The sequence below is a fragment of the Suricata suricatta genome, chromosome 1 (assembly GCF_006229205.1).
Source record: "Suricata suricatta isolate VVHF042 chromosome 1, meerkat_22Aug2017_6uvM2_HiC, whole genome shotgun sequence".
Taxonomy (NCBI): domain Eukaryota; kingdom Metazoa; phylum Chordata; class Mammalia; order Carnivora; family Herpestidae; genus Suricata; species Suricata suricatta.
The window spans coordinates 67,670,103-67,684,463 of NC_043700.1; the positions used below are offsets into that span (position 1 = coordinate 67,670,103).

At 40.4% G+C, this 14,361-nt stretch overlaps 1 protein-coding gene and 1 long non-coding RNA gene across 3 annotated transcripts in view; one reads left to right on the top strand and one right to left on the bottom strand.

The window, feature by feature from the left end:
• The window catches only part of GUCY1B1 (guanylate cyclase 1 soluble subunit beta 1), a 45,157-nt gene extending 39,839 nt beyond the window's left edge, over window positions 1-5,318 (bottom strand). The window contains exons 1-2 of one of the 2 annotated variants that reach the window (XM_029952167.1): window positions 5,190-5,318; window positions 4,462-4,535 (exon numbers count right to left, since the gene is read on the bottom strand). In XM_029952167.1, coding sequence (XP_029808027.1) covers window positions 4,462-4,535; window positions 5,190-5,192 — 77 coding nt within the window. In that variant the 5' untranslated portion in view covers window positions 5,193-5,318. Of the gene's footprint in view, window positions 1-4,461; window positions 4,536-5,189 lie in introns of those variants that run through there. The other variant, XM_029952199.1, reaches the window with a different exon arrangement.
• A 151-nt stretch (window positions 5,319-5,469) lies between these two features.
• Window positions 5,470-14,361, top strand: part of LOC115302304 — a 26,109-nt gene continuing 17,217 nt past the window's right edge. The window contains exons 1-2 of the long non-coding RNA XR_003913437.1: window positions 5,470-5,557; window positions 7,801-7,946. This is a non-coding gene — a long non-coding RNA (uncharacterized LOC115302304). The remainder of the gene's footprint in view (window positions 5,558-7,800; window positions 7,947-14,361) is intronic.

The following is a 14,361-nucleotide window of genomic DNA, read 5'->3' on the forward strand; positions in this document are numbered from 1 at the left end:
ATTTGTAGGAAAGTGGATGGACCTTGAGGGTGTCATGCTAAGCGAAATAAGCCAGGCAGAGAAGGACAGAAACCATATGTTTGCACTCATAGGTCTAACAGGAAAACAGGAGAAACCTAATGGAGGACCAGGGGGAGGGGAAGGGGGAAAGAGAGTTGGGGAGAGAGAGGGACGCAAAACTTGAGAGACTATTGAATGCTGAAAATGAACTGAGGGTTGAAGGAGAAGGGGGAGGGGGCAAAAGAGGTGGTGGTGATGGAGGAGGGCACTTGTGGGGAAGAGCACTGGGTGTTGTATGGAAACCAATTTGACAATAAACTATTTAAAAAAAAAAAGAAAAAGTAATCTGCCCTGCTGTAGGTGTATCAAATAAAACCATACTAAACACATGTAAACTCTTTATTCGAGGATGAGGATCAACAGCATTCTAGAAGAATTTGCTCCAACACGTATCAACTAACAGTGTGATTACATGATTCTCAAATCTTATACCAAAATGTTGATCCAAATATTTATCTCATACCTTTTAATAAAACACAGAAGGGCTAAGCCATGGACCATATAGCATTTTGGAGTTTCAAATCTATTTTTAATTCGTTGCTTGGCCTGTTCAACTCAAGACAAAATAATTCGTTTTTAGGTAGGTTTTTTTGGATTGTATTTTAATGAACTTTTCGTCGTCTTAGATTTCATCAGCGTTTGGAATCTATCCTTATGCCTCATTGAAGTTAAACCAATCTACATTTGCACCCATTAATTTGATGCAATTATTTGTTTTGCCAGGGAAGATGGGAGGATGACAGAGGTAATTAAATCTGGTACTTGGTTGCCTTTCTATTAAGTATCTCCTGACTTCGATTTCTCTGAAATCATGATTATTTTTTTTCATCATTTTGGAACCATGGCTTCTAGAAAAGACCATCTGAAAACTGAAAAGAAACCAATAAAAAAGATTTGAAGTAGATTCAAAGGTTTCTTTTGCTTTTTCATATATATTGACGGTCTAAATCAGAGGTTAGCGAACTACTGCCCCTGGGTTAAATCCAGCCCACTGCCGTCTGCTTTGTCTGGTCTGAGAGAAAGGAATAGTGTTCACAGTTTAGACAGTTACATTTTAACAGGTACATATCTACCTACCTAATATCCTCAACATTGACTCTTGGCCTAGAGCACCTGAATTATTTACTAGCTGGCCCTTCAAGAGAATGTTTGCTGACCCTTAATCTTGATAACTTTTTTTCTTAAAAAGAGGAATTAAAAGCTTGTGTGAAATGGTTATATGATTGGTAAGTGGATACAGAGTTTACAATGAAGCATTTTTGGCTCCTACCACTTAAAATTTTCTGTCTGGAATCTGTTACTTAGGGTTTTATTTGTCATTAAATGTTTGGCATCCTTTCTCATGAAGGATAGATGGCCATTTCCTACTAAACAAAAAAAAAGTGTTATATATAACTTTTATAAACATCAATTTATATAGTTTCTCAAAAAGACCAAAGAGGAAGATAGAGATATTTGGTACTTACTGAGACGCATACACACACACACACACACACACAATCACAGATTTCGTTTTTCATAAAAAGTTAAAACAGAAAGCATTTTGTACCATTGGCTGCAGTGATCCTGCAGGATGAAGTTGAGAGGAGGCATCAGAATCTCCCAAAGAGCCTTTTAAAGTTAAGCTCCTCCGAATTCTCCTCTCTACTCCCCTAGCAGTGAGAATGGCTTTGCGGTGCTAAGCAAATACTCTTCCAGGGAACACATAGTAACCCTTCAGAGGTGCTGACTGGGTTAGAAACCAATGAGCTGCTTTAATCCCTCTCAACACAGAAAATTAAACCTTTTCTTTATTCCAGATACTAAATGGTACCCAGCAAAAAGGGTGCTCAAGAAAAAAAAAAAAAAGATCAAAGTTAACATCTGTGCTACAACACTCCTTTAATTAATACTATTCCCATTGCAGAGATACATAATTCTCTCTTTCCAACCCATATGATTTGTTTTGTGTTACCAGAAAAAAAGAAAACATTTTGAGTAATTTATCAACAATTGAACAGATTAAGAATATTGCTCAGAAATAAAGAGAAATCGGGGCACCTGGGTGGCTCAGTCAGTTAAGTGTCCGACTTCACTCAGGCAACAATTTCATGGGTTTGTGGGTTTGAGCCCCGCGTCGGGCTCTATGCTGACAGTTCAGAGCCTGGCGCCTGCTTCAGATTCTGTGTCTCCTTCTCTCTCTGCCCCTCCCCCATTCATGCTCTGTTTCTCTCTGTCTCAATAACAAATAAAAACATTAAAAAAAGATAAATCAGTGTGTTAAAAGATACTGATGTCAGGATGCTTGGATGGCTCAGCTGGATAAGTGTATGACTTTGGCTCAGGTCATGATCTCAAGGTTTGTTAGTTCAAGCCCTGCATCCCGCTCTGTGCTTACAGCTCAGAGCCTGGAGCCTATGCCGGATTCTGTGTCTCCTTCTCTCTCTGCCCCTCCCCCACTTGTGTTCTGTCTCTCAAAAATAAATAAACATAAAAAACTTTTTTTTAAATAAATAAAAGATACTGATGTTTAATTAAAAATTAATGCATTGTTTTATAAAGTAGAATGCAACAATATTCTTAGCCTACTTAGACTACTATGACAGAGTTAAGTTCTCACACCAGTGGAGTTTGAATATTTTTAGATATTTTGATCTTCTCTGGGGAAAATATGGCCAATCCAAACAAATCATTTGATAATTTAATTTTTGAAAACTGCTGATACATTCTTCTTAAAGTATAATTTTTCATCTTTGTATTTAGCAGCGATTTAAATTGATAATGGGTAGGACATACAGCCTAAATCTGGTTATAACGCATAATGACTATTTAGCCATAATAGCTATCTTTTACTGTGCTCTCAAAATTTTAAACATACTGTCATAGCATATTCGTCCAGAAATTTGGGGATTTCTATATTACGGATGAGAACACCTGTGGGGAGTATGCATGATGCTTTCAGAAATTCACAAAGAAAGTGGCTTGAAAATAACCCTATATTTACGTTACACTGTCTAAAATCTTGCTTTTGAGGTCTGCCTTCTCTGTAACTCTACCAAGCAAAATAAGAATTATGAAGGTATTAACAAGGTAGACAGATTCAAATCCCAAAGGAAGCTTTAGTGCCTAAATACTCATTTGGTTTAAGCCATAATTTCCAAATCTCCACTTCTCTTTAAAATATGTAAATGAGTCCTGTGGGTAACAGAAATAGCTCATGGAACATGAAACCATGCTCAACCATACAAACCTAAGGAAGGGAAAAGTTTCATTCTAGTGCTTAATATTTAACCCTGGCCGTTTCCACGGAAACAGATATTTAAAAGACATCATTATCATGTAACTGCATAAAAAGACCTGTTGGGATTGACTGTTAATGACTGGAATATGTTCCGGGGGGTGGGGGAAGGAGTGGGGGAGGTGGAAAGCAAGAAGGCATCACCCACTTGATAAAACAAAATAAAATCAGTGAGGTCAGGAAATGAAAGTCAAGATTAACAATGTGTCTCTTCTGCCCAGATCGGTGTTCCAGTATGAAAACCCATATATGGTATATGGTTTTGCTGTAGCTAGTTGGTTGTGCTCATCCATACACGTTAAATGCAAATTCCACCAGAATAAGAGAGGAGAAAAAGAGAAAGAATTTTGTTAGATCCAAATGCTCAACATGCCCACAGAGATGACCCATCATTCCAAAAGGTTTAAAGTCTCAGGTGGCTGTGGTATTTCGGTCCACACCCAAAGTACTGGGCTCCCAGCGCTAGGATGCTCTCCTACAAGGCAGCCCTCACTACAGTAGACACCAAAATTTTGAGAAAATGAAAGAAAAAAACATTCCGATATTACTTTATTTCAAATGAATAAAATGCACTTGATCCAATTGCTCAATAAACCATCTCGAGAGAAGTTGAGCCTTTTGCACACTAAAATGGCTCAACTTCTTTCACGGGTCTGCGAGGTGTGTCAATCAGAAGGAGTCGAGGTTTTCCGTCTGTCTCTAAGGCCTTGGGCTCTTTGAACGTCGCGGAGGCCTTAGTGGTCCCCCGGGCCCCGCGCCGCGTGGGAGTCGCCCAGCCTGCAGAGCTCCGGAACCGCCCTGGCGCTGGCAGAGCATTCCCACGCTCTGGCCGGGTCGGGAGGCCGCGGTGACCCCAGGGGCTCTTTCGCCTGCCTTTCGCCCTCGCAGCCCCGCCCCGGCCGCCCCTCCTCTCCGGGTCCCAGCTCCGGAGCGTGGGAGCGCAGCTGCAGCCGGGAGCGGTGGGCGGAGGCATCCCCGAGGATGCGCGCCCACGACCCAGGCGGGAAGCAGAGGATGCAGCGCAGTGTGGGGTACAGAGCCAGGGCCGCCCCGGCCCCCCTGGGGGCCCTCACCTCCCTCCCCGCCCTCGCGCAGAGCCCGAGCTAGGGGCGCCAGTCACTTACTTGATGTCTTCCCACACCTCCGGGCCGTAATTGCGGATCACCAACAGCTCCAGCGCGTGATTCACAAATCCGTACTGCGGGGACAGGGGAATCCCGAGCGTCAGGGATCAGCAATAGGTGGGCAGGGGCTTGCGGGCGAGGCTGCAGCATCAGCTGCCACCGCTCCGGTTTAACCTTGTCCCCTCTTCCCGGCTCCGCTCGGTTTGGGATAGTCGGTGCTAAAGAGGGGCATCAGAGGCGCGCCACCCCCGCCCCAATAAAAGACAGATCCTCTCCGTCACCGGCCGCCCCACCGCCATGCCACCTTCTTACCCCTCCGCTCACCTGTCACTGCTCCGAGACAAGTCGGGGAAATGTGGCGAAGGGGACGCGAACCCGGCACCTCCCCGCCACTGGCCCTCAGCCACTCACGCTGGTGGGGTCCGCCTGAGCCGAGAAGCCCTCGCGCCCCAGCCGCACGTCCCCTTCCCGAGTCTAGGGAGTCGCTGCGCGATGCAGAGTGGCGGACCCTTCCCGAAGAAGCAAAGGCACTCACCCCCAGCGTTCCCACTACCCACCCCACCCCACCCTGCCCCGGACTCTGGCAAAAAGGAGAGACTGCTCCGGCAACCCATGGTGCGCTTCCCCGGACCCCGCGCCGAGCTCCGGTGGCGCGGCCGGTTCTCGGGCAACCAGGCCCGGCGCGGCGCGGAGTGATGTTCCAGCCCGACCCGGCTGGAAGCACTCACCATGGTGTCTGCGACCGGAGCCGAAGAGGCACCCACCACGCAGAGGCACGGCCGAAGGGACCCGGGTGGCAGCTGCAGCAGCGACAGCGCAACAGGACCGCGGCGGCAGCATAGAGCTGGAAGCGGCGCAGCAGCTAGGCCCGCCCTGATTGCCACCTCTTCGCAGCCAATGAAGAGTCGAGCCGCTGGAGGCTGGTCCTTGCCTCCCAGTTTTCGACCAATCAGCGAAAGAGGAGGGAATTCGGTTGCCCGCTGGGCTGCTGCGCTCCAGGGCCTTCCAACCCCCGCCCTGGTGACAAGGTCTTCTTTTGAGGCCATTACAATGACGACGGGAGAAGCTCCAGTCTTGCTTCTTGCATGAATTCTGGGTGAGGAAGAATGCAGCTGCTGTGGTCCCACCAAATGTATTCTTATGCAAAGGTTTGCCCTCAGGGGTAACAAAAACTAAGGAGGTGGTATGTGTGTGTGTGTGTGTGTGTGTGTGTGTGTGTGTGTGTGTGTGTGTGTGTGTGTTGCAATAGCCAACCCCCCAAAAGGAATACGTGCCCATAGTCAGCATCCTTGTGTTCATCCTTGCCTTGCAGATAAGCATTTCCTTTGTGGCTTGATCCCTCAACAGCTTTTGGTGAACTGAAAGCTAATAATACTGAGCTTAACACATGTTATTTGTAGTTAATGAGATTAGTTGAGTGAGCCAGCTAAAATATTCAGTTTGGTGAGCATAATAATACTGTTTGGTGAACATTGTGTCAAACCCAACTCTGTCCGTTACTGAACATCCCTACAAGATCCAGTGTTCTGTGTTTGATCCTGATGGGATTCCTGATCCTACACCATAGACAGTATTCATGAGTCCCAGAGCTTTTAACCATCCAGAATTCAATTTTCTTCCTCTTTCCCAGAGGTAATAGATGATCTGGAAAAAGCCCAGTACAAAATGAGCAATGCTTGAATTAATCTATCCCCCAGTCTACATTTCTTCCACCAGGCACTCAGGTTAGTTCAAGCTCTGAGCCCCACCACAGAGAAAAGATGGGAGGAAAAGGACCAGTCTCTTGATTAAAACTGTGCCTGAGGTGCATGGATGTGGCTAACTAGTGTTAGGTCAAAGGTGAGGAAGGGAAAGCAAGCATTGCTTCGAAGTCACCAGTCTCAAGCAGATCTAAAAAGCCAAGATGCTATTCTTTAATGTGAACAGTTCACTGTGAAATCAATTTCAATTTGATTAGAGAAAATGTCAAAGCAATAAAACTGTGCTGGCGTTGGTACTCAGAGACCTATGTTGAAGTATAATTGATAAAGAAATACTTATATAGAAAACAAACAAAACAACAACAAATAACTTATAAAAGCACTAATTTTATCAATGATGAAATGATACAATAATTAGTTTTTTATACAATGGAACACTTTATACCATAATTAAGATACTAAGCCATTATTTAGTATTAACTATTGATTTTTAATCATTAAAATAGCCTATTACTCTATACAACTATGAAAAGGATATATAACAACACAGAACAATATGTTGTTCAAAAAACAAATGACATATGAATGTAATCAGCCTCAATTTTTTAATGGTTATATAAAATAAAGTGCTATTTGATTAATAAGAAAACACACACACACACACACACAGATGCACAGATACACTCACATTTAAAAAAAAAAGTTATTTTATCTATTTTTCTTAAGTAAACTCTATCCCCAATGTGGGGCTCAAACTCACAACCCTGAGATTAAGAGTCATCTGTTCTACTGACTGAGCCAACCAGATGCCCCTAGGATGCAGACTGTTCTGAGCTGAAGGCAATCGAGACTCTAAAAGCTCAAGAGAAATTTTACCTCTCCCTCAACTACATAGAAGAATCTAAATTGAAGGTCCGTTTTTCAAAATAAGGGTTACCAATAGAGATAAATTTTATTTGAATGACCCATCTTTATAGCAGGACAAACTACAAACTAATTATGAAATATTTGCTCTTCTTATTGCCCTGTGAATAGGATTTCTTCTGTTAAAAATTAAACCAAGTAAATTTGAAGATCTAATTGGCTTTATTAACTAATTCATGATCAGTCAGTATCCTATCTAGCAAGTAAAGAGGCCCACTGAAGAGTTATTCAAAATGGAAGGTTTTTGTAAAAGAATGATGAGGGCAAGAAGGTGATTAGCAAAATAAATGGATTGTTTCAGATGAGGGTAGTTTCTAGGAAGTAAACAAGGTTTCTCATGCAGATTACTTTGTCTTTTTTTGGGGGGGGGGAAGATGGACAGGATCGAGGTGACAAAATCAATAACAAAGATTGAAATTTTTCTGGCTGAATAGTTAAAGACTACATTTCATGGGGACATTGAACTGAAATTGGATTATGTATTGAGCAGCGGTTTGGGAACTCTAAGTGATACTACTTAAGCTTGTGTTTCTTTTTTTAATAATTTCCTTTGAAGTTCCAGACCCATATCCCCTTCTCTTTAGTTCAGAATGACATATACATATACATATACACCTCATTTTGCCTGACAGTCTTTGTTAATTTCCATGTGTATGTGGATTGCATGTATATACACAATTAAATTTTATGATCTCCTGTTAATGTGTTATTCCAGGTAGCAGAACACTTAAGGAGACAGGAATTCTTGCTCTGGGACAGTTGGCCTAGTTGGCCGGATACTTTAGCTTGCTGGACACTGCCTACTCTGGACACAGCTGCAGCTGAGAGATCCTGGGACATCTGACTTACCGCCGGCAGAAGGTAGGATTTCTCACCATGTCAGCCTCCTGGAATCTATCTGGGAAGTCCGATGGAGCAAGAGTGGTGAGAGTCGTCTTTCTCTCTTTCTAAATTTAGATTTGCAGGAGAAAATATTTGTGGAAGTCGTTCCTTGGGCTTAGCAACTCTGGTTACTGATCCCTTTCCTCCCAGAGGTCATCTTTGTTTTCTTTTGTCTGTGTCTTTCATGTTGTTTGTCAAACAGACTTCTAGTGTGTACATGAGGGAAAGGTTATTACTGATGGACACCTTGGAAGCCAAAGCTGCAAGACTGGTGGACAGGAGGCGAGCATTTGAAACCTGTTAGAGCACTTGTGTCTGAACTCAGAGACTCCCATGGTAGGGCGCCTTGGTCACAGAAAGGGTTAGATTGACAGGAGGCTACCCACCACCTTCAGGAAAACTTCCATGCAATCAGGTACACTATGAAATGCCACAGGGTCCCCAACCCCATGGCACATTTCTCCTAGGTATTAGCATGGCTCCAAGAGAAGACTGAAACTTAGATAAAGCTGTTAATGTACATATTCCAGATATGATTTTTTTTTCTTTCATCTTGTTCTATGTCCTAAGAGCTTGGTTTTGTGACCAGTGAGAACATTCTCTTTGATCTCCACTGTTCAGAGGGTGCACTTACCAGGGTGCATTTCGGTGGTCAGTGGAATAGACTAGAGTTCCAAATCTCTCAGTTCTGCTGTGTTGGCTCTTAGGGCACTTTGTCATGAGAGGTACCAAACCTCAGGAACCTTAGTCATCTCCTCTTCACTGTTTGTTAGTGCTGGAAGGTTCCATTCCAGTAACACAGCCCGGTGTCACAGACTAGTGGGCTTGTGACTAGAGGTGTCTTGCGTTTTTATGGGAAACCAGACATACACCATCCTTACTGCTTATGCAAGGAAGCCTTTTGCTTCATTACACTAATTTCAGGAGTAAACTTTTGGATCATGGAAGTTGCATCATTTACACTCTCTCTCGACACTGCTTGTGTCTTTCATTAAATGATTATAAAGCATATTGGTTTCCCTTGGTATTAATAGATCTTACTTATTAATGGCCACATAATAGATCCTTTAAATCGACTGTGGGGGCATGTAGGCAGCTTAGTCGGTTAAGCCTCTTACTCTTGATTTCAGCTCAAGTCATGATCTCAGGGTCATGGGGCTCCATGCCTGGGATTCTCTCTCTCCTTCTCTCTCTGCCTCTCCCCTGCTCATACTCTCTTTTTCACAAAATAAATAACTAAACATTTTTTTGAAAATTGGCTGTTTTAATATCTATATCTATATCTACCTATCTATCTATCTATCTATCTATCTATCTTTACATGCAGTTGGCAGAAGGTAAGATTTCTTAGCATGTCAGCCCTTTGGAATCTATCTGTGGAGTCCAATGGAGAAAGAGGGGTAAGAGTTATTTTTTCTCTTTCTGAATTTATATTTATATATACATGTATTATTTATAATTTATATTACATATAAATATAAAAGAGAACACTCAATTGACTTATTGGTATAATGACTAGCCTTAGGGATTCCCTTGACAAGATAAAAGAACAGAACCTAGACTTAAGTCAAAAATAAATGCCCATGTCCAATATAAAATCCCCTTCTTAAAATCCAGCCTCATCTCCCTACAAGATTTACAGAGATCACTCAGGCCTAATCTCTGGGTACAGAGTGTACAGGCTGATCGTGTAAAAGCTGAAAGCCAGAAATGAACTTAACAAAAGCCCCCAGGCTGGCAACAGGGCATGCTTTCCCTCTACCTTCCAGGGCTCTTGAAATCAGGCTCTGCCAGCTTCAGACATTATTGCCATGCAGTATCCTTTACAGGTATATCCTAGACCACCCCCCATCCCCCGCAAAAAGAATTTGTGGTCTCTGGACAACAGCAGATCTTTTAAATTTTAAAGACCTTTTATTCCTATTTTGAAAAGATCCCACCAAATTTAGAAAGTAAGTAGAAAGATGATATGGCTGTATTCACAACCTTCCCTTCACAAAAGAAACAAGATGACAAAAAATTTCATAGCTCCTCCTACAAATGATCAGTGGAAGGCCAAGGGCACCCGGCGGGGGGGGGCGGGGGAAGCCTGTATCAAAATGCATTACACAGACTTTACAAAGACGTAAGTCTTTTGGTTCCCACTTTATTTAAAAGTTTTCCCTGATATCCAGAATCAAATTTAATTAAAAAGAGAAGCCTGACTCTTGGTATTTAGGCTTTAATCCATTTCTCCTAGGTATTAGCATGGCTCCAAGAGAAGACTGAAACTTAGATAAAGCTGTTAATGTACATATTCCAGATACGATTTTTTTCTTTCATCATGTTCTATGTCCTAAGAGCTTGGTTTTGTGACCAGTGAGAACATTCTCTTTGATCTCCTCTGTTCAGAGGGGGCACTTACCAGGGTGCATTTCGGTGGCCAGTGGAATAGGCTAGAGTTCCAAATCTCTCAGTTCTGCTGTGTTGGCTCTTAGGGCACTTTGTCATGAGAGGTACCAAACCACAGGAACCTTAGTCATATCATCTTCACTGTTTGTTAGTGCTGGAAAGTTCCTATTCCTATCAAAATGTTTGTGGATATTATAAAAGATTGGGCTCTTGAAACTAAATTGTTCTGTGCTTGAAAAAGGTAAATTTTAAATAGCAATTACCCTGAAACTCTAGGGGAAAAGTTTCTTTACATTCTTTCTCCATCCCTTCAAATTATATATGTGATTATTTTTTTTAAATATAAACATAGCCCACAGTTGCCTGAGACTGAAAAACAAACAAACAAACAAACAACAAAAAACAAGGAGGAAAGAGGCCTTTTTAAAATACAAACTACAGTTTGGGTGGCTTGGTCGGTTAAGTGGCCAACTTCAGCCCAGGTCATGATCTCATTGTTCATGGGTTTGAGACCCACATCGGGCTCTGTGCTGACAGCTCAGAGCCTGGAGCCTGCTTCGGATTCTGTATCTTCCTGTCTCTCTGACCCTCCCCTGCTCATGCTGTCTTGCTCTCTCTCAAAAATAAATAAAACATTCAAAATTTTTTTAAAAAATACAAACTATAGGGACATCTTGGGGGCTGAGTTGGTTAAGTGTTTGACTCTTGGTTTCTGCTCAGGTCATGATCTCATAGTTTGTGAGATGGAACCTTACACTGAACTGTGCGGATGGTGTGGAGCCTGCTTGGCATTCTCTCTCTCTCTCTCTCTCTCTCTCTCTCTCTCTCTCTCTCTGCCCCTTACCTGTTTATATGCTCTCTCTCAAAATAAACACTAAAAACATAAACACATAAAAACTACAGATTCTAGCACCTCTGATAATGGGCAGATATGTTGCAAATAACCACTTAGGAAAAATCTTGGATAGTCTCTCTGTGCCTTTGTGATGTAAATTTTCTGCCTCCATCCTTTGAAATACAAACTTTAAGGAAGATGCTCTTCAAAAAAAAAAAGATAAAAAAGAGGAAGGTATTTGAAAATTGAGCCTATAATATCCTCTCCACAGATATTAGTAAAACCAGTCTTATCTGTGTGTTTTTTAAATGTGTATTCATGTATGCTGTAAATGAGGTGTCTTTTCTCCCTCTGGATGGTGTTGCTCCATTTAATTGGTTTGAAGGCAAGCGTTTATAAGGGTTGGGAATTCTAAAACTCAGACAGATAAGAACTAACTCAATTTTTCAAGTTCACATGATCTGGCAAAATGTTTGGTATTAAAGCAAATTTAACATTGGTTTATTTAGATATACAAGCCTTTAGAATTATCAGCATTAAATATAAAACTTTTACTCTGTTTGTGTTTACTGAAGGTCAAATAAGCTCTTGGTATCTTTGTTGCAAATTATTTAGAAAAAAAGCTTAGAATGTGTTGTCTAGTGCCTCATGAAATTTTATTTGTAGTATAAACATAATTGTTAAAAACAAATAAATTAAAGAGTTGTAAATAAATGAAAAGTTTTGTGGATACTTTTAAATAGGTCCCCAAATCTTTGGTAATTGAGAACTTTAACGTGTTGCTAAGTTAAATGATGAGTTAAGTTAAAGTTATTGACTATCCAGGTCACTTCCAAATTAAATAAAGAATGGAACATTAAGTGTTAAACCCAGGTTTATCTACTTTTGTCTTATTACAGAAAAACTAAAGATAAATTTTGATCTTTTTGTAAATAGGCTTTATGCTTTATTGAAAAACCATTTACTGTGAAAGAGTTTCTAAAAACTATGAAATATAGTCACATATTTGACAGAAACTCTTGTGTAACAGTTCACAATGGCTTCCTACTTAGCTTTCACTAGAAATTAAGGTTGCTAAGCATTATAAAATCTGATCAATGTAATGATGACCACTGGAAATCATAAGGGAAACAACTTTGTATGCAAGGAAAGTAAGATTTGTGATTTCAGTAAGAAAAAGTATGAAGAATAAGAGTAGAGTCCTATTTGGGGAAAAGAAAGCAGTTTTGTCCTAAAGTGAGACAAAGACTTAGGAAGACTTAGGACAAAGTCTAAATGTAAAAAGATTGCAGATTTGTGGAGAAAGAATCTTTAGACAGGAGTTACATGTGTGATTGACACTTGCTTACTAAGATTAAGATAAATTTAAGTAACCAAATGACTTTTAACATAAATAGTCGAATGCAAAATATTTTTCTCTTTATTAAAAGGACAAAGATTTCTCAAATATGGGTCTGCTTTTTTTAAAGTTTGTTTAGACAGAGAGCTTGCACACATATGTGTATGTGACAAGGGAAAAGGCAGAGACAGAGGGAGAGAAAGAATTCCAAGTAGTCTCCACACTACCAGTACAGAGCCCCACGCAGGTCTCCATCTGAGATGAGATCATGACCTGAGCTGAAATCAAGAGTCAGATGCTTACTTAACTGACTGAGCCACCCAGGCACCCCAGTCTGCTCTTAATAAGAAAATATAAACAAAAGTGTTTCTTTACTTTTTAAGTTATTTGCCTAAAAAAAAAGATTCTGTTTTGCCAAAATAATTTGCTATGTTTATTACAGATAATTTATTAATATATGTCCTTGATTGCTTATGAAAACAGACTTAGTATTTAAAGAGCTAAATTTTGCTCTCACAACTATGTAACTTTCTGTATTTGCCTCTAATATCTTTTATTGTCACCTTCATTAAATGGATACTTCAATATTGTTCCAGAACGATTTATGTCCATGTTTAATCAAATGATATCTTTTGACATACTTCCCCGAATCAATTTCTAAAATGAAACCTTTTGATCGCAATATAACTGAAATTTTCCAGTGGGCCCCTGAAACACTTCAAAACAATAATATTGTAAGAAATTAAACTATTTAGGCTTACTTTGCATGTTAAGTTATAGGGAAAGCACTGTCAGATAAGTGATATTAAACTTTCTTAGATTATACTTATAGAGATATATTATTAAAATAAGTGCTCTAAAAATTGTATAAAATTCCCAGAAAGCTGATGATAATAACCAGGTATGTTATTACCTTGAAGTGTTGTGTCTGTCACAAAGTAACCAGATTTTCTTGTCAATTGCATTGTAATGAGCTTGTATCAGCTCTTTAATCACGGCCATTTTTTAAGTCTTTTATTATTTATAGACAGTGATACTTTTACTCAGATGCTCTTATAAAAGTTTCCACAGATGTGTTTCATCTTCAGTGAGATTCATTGAAAGAACTCTGAGTACAGGTTTATGATAGCCTTAAGATCATAAAACTGACGAGGTAAAAATTTCTGGTTCTACCAAAAAAAATTAATGCAAATTATTTATAAGTGTAGTTGCACAAAAAATTACTATTTCTGTACCAAATTCGTTTAAGTATTTATCTTGCTATCAGAATTTGTAAACAAATAAACAAAAATAGTCACACACACACACAGATAAACAGCCCATACACATATAATCAAGCATAATATATATAATTAGTTTTTTAATGTTTTTATTCATTTATTTTTTTAAATAGTTTATTTTCAAATTGGTTTCCATAATACACCCAGTGCTTCTCCCTCACAAGTGCCCCCGACCATGACATCACCACCTTCCCTCCCTCCTCCTCCCCCTTTAGTCCATGGTTCATTTTCAGGATTCAATAGTCTTTCATGATTTGTGTCCCTCACTCTCCCCAGCTCTCTATCCCCCTTCCTCTCCCTGTGGTCCTCCGTTAGGTTTCTCCTGTTAGATCTATGAGTGCAAACATATGGTATTTGTTCTTCTCTGCCTGACTTATTTCGCTTAGCATGACACCCTCGAGGTCCATCCACTTTCCTACAAATGACCAGATTTCATTCTTTCTCATTGCCATGTAATACTCCATTGTGTATATATACCACATCTTCTTGATCCACTCATCAGGTGATGGACATTTGGGCTCTTTCCATGATTTGGTTATTGTAGAAAGT